The sequence below is a fragment of the Ictidomys tridecemlineatus genome, chromosome 10, assembly GCF_052094955.1.
Source record: "Ictidomys tridecemlineatus isolate mIctTri1 chromosome 10, mIctTri1.hap1, whole genome shotgun sequence".
NCBI classification, from domain to species: Eukaryota; Metazoa; Chordata; class Mammalia; order Rodentia; family Sciuridae; genus Ictidomys; species Ictidomys tridecemlineatus.
In genome coordinates, this window is record NC_135486.1 from 115,996,631 (window position 1) to 116,005,134 (window position 8,504).

At 58.0% G+C, this 8,504-nt stretch overlaps 1 protein-coding gene across 1 annotated transcript; it reads left to right on the plus strand.

The window, feature by feature from the left end:
- The first annotated feature begins 356 nt into the window (after positions 1-356).
- Positions 357-3,670, plus strand: LOC144367634 (uncharacterized). The gene is made up of 2 exons (XM_078024721.1): positions 357-1,690; positions 3,502-3,670. Exons 1-2 carry the CDS (start codon positions 357-359, stop codon positions 3,668-3,670), a joined length of 1,503 nt encoding a protein of 500 aa, XP_077880847.1.
- Positions 3,671-8,504: the final 4,834 nt, after the last annotated feature.

Below are 8,504 nucleotides of genomic sequence, written 5' to 3' on the forward strand. Positions count from 1 at the left end.
TCACTGAAGCACCCACAGCCTCCCCAAGCAGCCCTGGGTCAGGCTTCACTCCACTGCCATCAGACAGCTCCCCAACCCCAGGGCTGGTTGAAGGATCCACAGGCTTCCCAAGCAGCCCAGGTTCAGCACACCCAGCAGGGTCAATGGCCACCTCCCAAACCACAGCCCTGCCTGGGCCATCGACAACTTCCCTAGGCAGCCCGGACACAACGCACACAACAGTGCCACCTGAGACCTCTCACACCATAGTCCTGGCTGACGGATCTACTATGATGCCAAGCAGCTCCAATTCAGCACACATGACAGTCACATCTGACAGTCCCCAAACCACAAGGGTGCCTGAAGGATCTACACTAATGCCAAGCAGCCCAGGGTCAGCACCTCCATCAGTGCCCCCAGACACCTACCAAACCACGATCCCCTCTGGGGGGTCAACAACCTTCTCAGGCAGCACTGGATCAGCCCTCCAAACAGTGACCACCAGGAGCTCCCAATCCACTCTCCTACTTGAAGGGTCCACACCCTTGCCAGGCAGCTCAGGTTCAGCACCCACAGCACTGTCACCTGACAGCTCCCAGTCCACAGTCCTGGCAAGTGGTGCTACTTTCCCAGGCACAGCCCTCACAACGGTGCCACCTCAGAGCTCCCAAACCTCAGCCCCGGCAGAAGGATCTACAGCCTTGCCAAGTAGCTCCTATTTAGCACACACGACCATCCCATCTGAGAGATCCCAAAGCACCCTCCTCTCTGAAGGGTCAACCACATTCTCAAGCAGCCAAGGTTCAGCACCCACAAGAGTGTCACCTGACAGCTCCCCAACTACTGTCTCCACTGGAGGATCCTCAACCTTCCTGAGCAGCCCTGGATCAGCGCATACCACACTGCCATCAGACAGCACCCCAACTCCAGAGCTGGGGGCAGGATCCACGGGCTTCCCAAGCACCCCAGGTTCAGCACACCCAGCGGTATCAACAGACAGCTCCCAACCCACAGCCGTGGCTGGGGCATCCACAACATTCCCAGGAAGCCCACATTCAGATCCCACCACAGCACCACTCTATGGCTCTCAGTCTACTGTCCAGCCTGAAGGATCAACAACCTTGCCAAGCAGTCCAGTTTCAGCACATGTAACAGATGCATCACAAAACACAGTTCCAAAGGACACATCTCCAGGATTCCCCAGCAGCCCTGCTTCAGCTCACACAACAGAGGCAGCAGACACTGCCCCAGCCACTGTCCTAACTGAAGGATCCACGGCCTTCCAGCCCAGCCTTGGTTCAGCCCACACGACCCAGCTAGCTGACAGCTTCCAGACCACACCTGGGCCTGAAGGATCTACCTCCTTGCCAAGCAGCCCAGGGTCAGAACGCAACACAGGGGCACCTGACAGCAGTCACACCACAGCCCCACCTGATGCAGCTACAACCATGCCAAGCAGCTCAGGGGTGGCACACACCACACTGCCCACTGGTACTTCCCAAGCCACAGTTGAAGGGTTAACTGGCACCACGGGAATCCCAGCTACAGATAGCACAGCCTCGTCCCCTGAGAGTCCCCACTCCACTGCCTTAACTGGAGCATCCACGGCCTCCCCCATTGGCCCTGTGTCTGCCCTCACTACACTGCTATCTGGGAGCTCCCAACCCACGGGGACAGTTAAGGCATCTACAGCCTCACCAAGCAGCTCAGGGTCAGCACGCACAGCTGTGCCATCTGACAGCCCCCAAACCATGTTGGTGTCCAAAGGATCTACACCTTTCCCAGGCAGCTCTGCTTCTGAACACAGCTCAGTGACAACCGTGATCTCTCAGTTCACCGTCCTGCCTGAAACATCAACAACTGTGCTGAGTAGTCCAAGATCTGCAACCACAGGGGTGTCACCAAACACCTCCCAGGCAACAGTCCTGACCCCAGGGCCGACCACCCCTTCTGGCAGCCCTGCTGTGAGCACAGCCACGCCCTCTGACAGCTCCCACACCAAAGTCTCCAGTGGAGCATCTGCAACCTCCCTTTGGGGTCCTGGGTCAGCTGTCACTCCCCTGCCATCAGAGAGTTCCCAAACCACAGTGAGGGATGAAGTATCTACAAGCTTGCTAAGCAGCCCAGGGTCAGCACCCCCACCAATGCCCTCAGACACCCACCAAACCATGCTGCCCTCTGGGGGGCCAACAACCTTCTCAGGCAGCACTGGATCAGCCCTCCACACAGTGACCACCAGGAGCTCCCAATCCACCCTCCTGCCTGAAGGATCCACTCTCTTGCCAGGCAGCTCAGGTTCAGCACCCACAGCAGTGTCACCGGACACCTCCCAAGTCACAGCCCTGGCAAGTAGTTCCACAGCTCTCCCAGGCAGCACAGACACAGTTCACGTGACAATGCCATCTCAGAGCTCCCAGACCTCAGCCCCAGGAGAGGGATCAACAACCTTGCCCAGAAGCTCAAATTCAGCACAGACAACAATCACATCGGACAGCCACCAAACCCCTCCAGTGGCTGAAGGATCTACCACCTTGCCAAGCAGCCCAGGGTCAGAACGCACCACAGGGGCACCTGACAGCAGTCACACCACAGCCCCACCTGATGCAGCTACAACCATGCCAAGCAGCTCAGGGGTGGCACACACCACACTGCCCACTGGTACTTCCCAAGCCACAGTTGAGGGGTTAACTAGCACCACAGGAAGCCCAGCTGCAGCAAGCACAGCCTCAACGTCCTCTGAGAGCCCCCACTCCACTGTCTTAACTGGAGCATCCACGGCCTCCCCCAGTGGCTCTGTGTCTGCCCTCACTACACTGCCATCTGGGAGCTCCCAGCCCTCGGGGACGGTTAATGCACCTACAGCCTGGCCAAGCAGCTCAGGGTCAGCACCCACAGCATTACACTCTGACAGCCCCCAAACCATGTTGTGGTCTAAAGGATCTACACCTTTCCCAGGCAGCTCTGCTTCTGAACACAGCACAGTGACAACCGTGATCTCTCAGTTCACTGTCCTGCCTGAAACATCAACAACTGTGCTGAGTAGTCCAAGCTCTGCACCCACAGAGGTGTCACAAGACACCTCCCAGGCCACAGTCCTGACTCCAGGGCCAACCACCCCTTCTGGCAGCCCTGCTGCAGTGAGCACAGCCATGACCTCCGACAGCTCCCACATCACAGTCTCGACTGGAGCATCTGCAACCTCTCTTTGGGGCCCTGGGTCAGCTGTCACTCCTCTGCCATCAGAGAGTTCACAAACCACAGTGAGGGATGAAGGATCTACAAGCTTGATAAGTAGCCAAGGGTCAACACCCCCATCCATGCCCTCAGACACCCACCAAACCATGCTGCCCTCTGGGGGGCCAACAACCTTCTCAGGCAGCACTGGATCAGCCCTCCACACAGTGACCACCAGGAGCTCCCAATCCACCCTCCTGACTGAAGGGTCCACACCCTTGCCAGGCAGCTCAGGTTCAGCACTCACAGCAGTGTCACCTGACAGGTCCCCAACTACTGTCCACACAGGAGGATTCTCAACCTTCCTGAGCAGCCCTGGATCAGCCCATACTACACTGCCATCAGACAGCACCCCAACTCCAGAGCTGGGGGCAGGATCCACGGGCTTCCCAAGCAGCCCAGGTTCAGCACACCCAGTGATGTCGACAGAGAGCTCCCAAACCACTGTGATATCTGAAGGATGGACAATGTTGGGAAGTAGCTCAAGTTCAGCACACACTCCAGCACCACCCTATAGCTTCCAAACTTCAGCCACGTCTGAAGGATCAATGACCTTGTCAGGCAGCCCAGTGTCAGCATTTGAAAACTCCCAAAGCACAGTTCCAAAGGACACATCTCCAGGATTCCCCAGCAGCCATGCTTCAGCTCACACAACAGAGCCAGCAGACACCGTCCCAGCCACCGTCCTACCTGAAGGATCCACGGCCTTCCAGCCCAGCCTTGGTTCAGCCCACACGACCCAGCTAGCTGACAGCTCCCAGACCATACCTGGGCCTACCTCCTTGCCAAGCAGCTCAGGGTCAGAACGCACCTCAGGGGCACCTGACAGCAGCTACACCACAGCCCCATCTGATGCAGCTACAACCATGCCAAGCAGCTCAGGGGTGGCACACACCACACTGCCCACTGGTATTTCCCAAGCCACAGTTGAAGGGTTAACTAGCACCACGGGAAGCCCAGCTGCAGCAAGCACAGGCTCATCCCCTGAGAGCCCCCACTCCACTGTCTTAACTGGAGCATCCACGGCCTCCCCCATTGGCCCTGTGTCTGCCCTCACTACACTGCCATCTGGGAGCTCCCAGGCCACGGGGACAGTTAGGGCAACTATAACCTCGCCAAGCAGCTCAGGGTCCACAAGCACAGCAGCCCCATCTGACAGTCCCCTAACCATGTTGGTGTCTAAAGGATCTACACCTTTCCCAGGCAGCTCTGCTTCTGAACACAGCTCAGTGACAACCGTGATTTCTCAGTTCACCATCCTGCCTGAAACATCAACAACTGTGCTGAGTAGTCAAGGCTCTGCACCCACAGAGGTGTCACCAGACACCTCCCAGGCCACAGTCCTGACTCCAGGACCAACCACCCCTTCTGGCAGCCCTGCTGTGAGCACAGCCATGACCTCCGACAGCTCCCACACCTCTGTCTCCACTGGAGCATCTGCAACCTCTCTTTGGGGCCCTGGGTCAGCTGTCACTCCCCTGCCATCAGAGAGTTCCCAAACCACAGTGAGGGATGAAGGATCTACAAGCTTGCTAAGCAGCCCAGGGTCAGCACCCCCACCCACGCCCTCAGACACCCACCAAACCACGCTGCCCTCTGGGGGGCCAACAACCTTCTCAGGCAGCACTGGATCAGCCCTCCACACAGTGACCACCAGGAGCTCCCAATCCACCCTCCTGACTGAAGGGTCCACACCCTTGCCAGGCAGCCCAGGTTCAGCACCCACAGCAATGTCACCAGACACCTCCCAAATCACAGCCCTGGTAAGTGGTTCCACAGCTCTTCTAGGCAGCACAGACACAGTTCACGTGACAGTACCACCTCAGAGCTCCCAGACCTCGGCCCCAGCAGAGGGATCAACAACCTTGCCCAGAAGCTCAAATTTAGCACAGACAACAATCACATCGGACAGCCACCAAACCCCTCCAGTGGCTGAAGGATCTACCACCTTGCCAAGCAGCCCAGGGTCAGAACGCACCACAGGGGCACCTGACAGCAGCCACACCACAGCCCCACCTGATGCAGCTACAACCATGCCAAGCAGCTCAAGGGTGGCACACACCACACTGCCCACTGGTGCTTCCCAAGCCACAGTTGAGGGGTTCACCAGAACCACGGGAAGCCCAGCTGCAGCAAGCACAGCCTCATCATCCTCTGAGAGCCCCCACTCCACTGTCTTAACTGGAGTATCCACGGCCTCCCCCAGTGGCCCTGTGTCTGCCCTCACTACACTGCCATCTGGGAGCTCCCAGCCCTCGGGGACAGTTAATGCACATACAGCCTGGCCAAGCAGCTCAGGGTCAGCACACACAGCAGTGCCATCTGACAGTCCCCAAACCATGTTGTTGTCTAAAGGATCTACACCTTTCCCAGGCAGCTCTGCTTCTGAACACAGCACAGTGACAACTGTGATCTCTCAGTTCACCGTCCTGCCTGAAACATCAACAACTGTGCTGAGTAGTCCAAGATCTGCAACCACAGGGGTGTCACCAAACACCTCCCAGGCAACAGTCCTGACTCCAGGGCTGACCACCCCTTCTGGCAGCCCTGCTGCAGTGAGCACAGCCATGACCTCTGACAGCTCCCACAGTCCTGTCTCCACTGGAGCATCTGTGACCTCCTTGGGCCCTGGATCAGCTGTCACTCCCCTGCCATCAGAGAGTTCCCAAACCACAGTGAGGGATGAAGGATCTACAAGCTTGCTAAGCAGCCCAGGGTCAGCACCCCCATCCATGTCCTCAGACACCCACCAAACCATGCTGCCCTCTGGGGGGCCAACAACCTTCTCAGGCAGCACTGGATCAGCCCTCCACACAGTGACCACCAGGAGCTCCAAGTCCACCCTCCTGACTGAAGGGTCCACACCCTTGTCAGGCAGCTCAGGTTCAGCATCCACAGCAATGTCACCTGACAGGTCCCCAACTACTGTCCACACAGGAGGATCCTCAACCTTCCTGAGCAGCCCTGGATCAGCCCATACTACACTGCCATCAGACAGCACCCCAACTCCAGAGCTGGGGGAAGGATCCACGGGCTTCCCAAGCAGCCCAGGTTCAGCACACCCAGTGATGTCGACAGAAAGCTCCCAAACCACTGTGATATCTGAAGGATGGACAATGTTGGGAAGTAGCTCAAGTTCAGCACACACTCCAGCACCACCCTATAGCTTCCAAACTTCAGCCACGTCTGAAGGATCAACGACCTTGTCAGGCAGCCCAGTGTCAGCATCTGAAAACTCCCAAAGCACAGTTCCAAAGGAGGCATCTCCAGGATTCCCCAGCAGCCCTGCTTCAGCTCACACAACAGAGCCAGCAGATACCACCCCAGCCACTGTCCTAACTGAAGGATCCACGGCCTTCCAGCCCAGCCTTGGTTCAGCCCACACGACCCAGCTAGCTGACAGCTCCCAGACCACACCTGGGCCTGAAGGATCTACCTCCTTGCCAAGCAGCCCACGGTCAGAACACACCACAGGGGCACCTGACAGCAGCCACACCACAACCCCATCTCATGCAGCTACAACCATGCCAAGCAGCTCAGGGGTGGCACACACCACACTGCCCACTGGTACTTCCCAAGCCACAGTTGAGGGGTTAACTAGCACCACAGGAAGCCCAGCTGCAGCGAGCACAGGCTCATCCCCTGAGAGCCCCCACTCCACTGTCTTAACTGGAGCATCCACGGCCTCCCCCATTGGCCCTGTGTCTGCCCTCACTACACTGCCATCTGGGAGCCCCCAGCCCACGGGGACGGTTAGGGCAACTATAACCTCGCCAAGCAGCTTAGGGTCAGCAAGCACAGCAGCTCCATCTGACAGCCCCCTAACCATGTTGGTGTCTAAAGGATCTACACCTTTCCCAGTCAGCTCTGCTTCTGAACACAGCTCAGTGACAACCGTGATCTCTCAGTTCACCGTCCTGCCTGAAACATCAACAACTGTGCTGAGTAGTCCAAGCTCTGCACCCACAGGGGTGTCACAAGACACCTCCCAGGCCACAGTCCTGACTCCAGGGCCAACCACCCCTTCTGGCAGCCCTGCTACAGTGAGCACAGCCATGACCTCCGACAGCTCCCACACCTCTGTCTCCACTGGAGCATCTGTGACCTCCCTTCGGGGCCCTGGGTCAGCTGTCACTCCCCTGCCATCAGAGAGTTCACAAACCACAGGGAGGGATGAAGTATCTACAAGCTTGCTAAGCAGCCCAGGGTCAGCACCCCCATCCATGCCCTCAGACACCCACCAAACCACGCTGCCCTCTGGGGGGCCAACAACCTTCTCAGGCAGCACTGGATCAGCCCTCCACACAGTGACCACCAGGAGCTCCCAATCCACCCTCCTGACTGAAGGGTCCACACCCTTGTCAGGCAGCTCAGGTTCAGCACTCACAGCACTGGCACCTGACAGGTCCCCAACTAGTGTCTCCACTGGAGGATCCTCAACCTTCCTGAGCAGCCCTGGATCAGCCCATACCACACTGCCATCAGACAGCACCCCAACTCCAGAGCTGGGGGCAGGATCCACAGGCTTCCCAAGCAGCCCAGGTTCAGCACACCCAGTGATGTCGACAGAGAGCTCCCAAACCACTGTGAAATCTGCAGGATGGACAATGTTGGGAAGTAGCTCAAGTTCAGCACACACTCCAGCACCACCCTATAGCTTTCAAACTTCAGCCATGTCTGAAGGATCAACAGCTCTGCCAGGCAGCCCAGTTTCGGCATCTGAAAACTCCCAAAGCACAATTCCAAAGGACACATCTCCAGGATTCCCCAGCAGCCCTGCTTCAGCTCACACAACAGAGTCAGCAGACACCGCCCCAGCCACTGTCCTGACTGAAGGATCCACGGCCTTCCAGCCCAGCCTTGGTTCAGCCCACACGACCCAGCTAGCTGTCAGCTCCCAGACCACACCTGGGCCTGAAGGATCTACCACCTTGCCAAGCAGCCCAGGGTCAGAACGCACCACAGGGGCACCTGACAGCAGCCACACCACAGCCCCACCTGATGCAGCTACAACCAGCTCAGGGGTGGCACACACCACAATGCCCACTGGTACTTCCCAAGCCACAGTTGAGGGGTTAACTAGCACCACAGGAAGCCCAGCTGCAGAGAGCACAACCTTGTCCCCTGAGAGTCCACACTCCACTGTCTTAACTGGAGCATCCACGGCCTCCCCCATTGGCCCTGTGTCTGTCCTCACTACACTGTCATCTGGGAGCTCCCAAACCACGGGGACAGTTAAGGCACCTACAGCCTCGCCAAGCAGCTCAGGGTCAGCACGCACAGCAACCCCA

Coding starts and splice junctions, on each gene's coding strand:
- LOC144367634 (XM_078024721.1), top strand. CDS start 357: ATGCCAAGCAGCCCAGGGTCAGCACCTCCATCAGTGCCCCCAGACACC. Junction 1,691..3,501: donor GCCTCACCAAGCAGCTCAGG/GTCAGCACGCAC, acceptor CTGTCCACACAG/GAGGATTCTCAACCTTCCTG.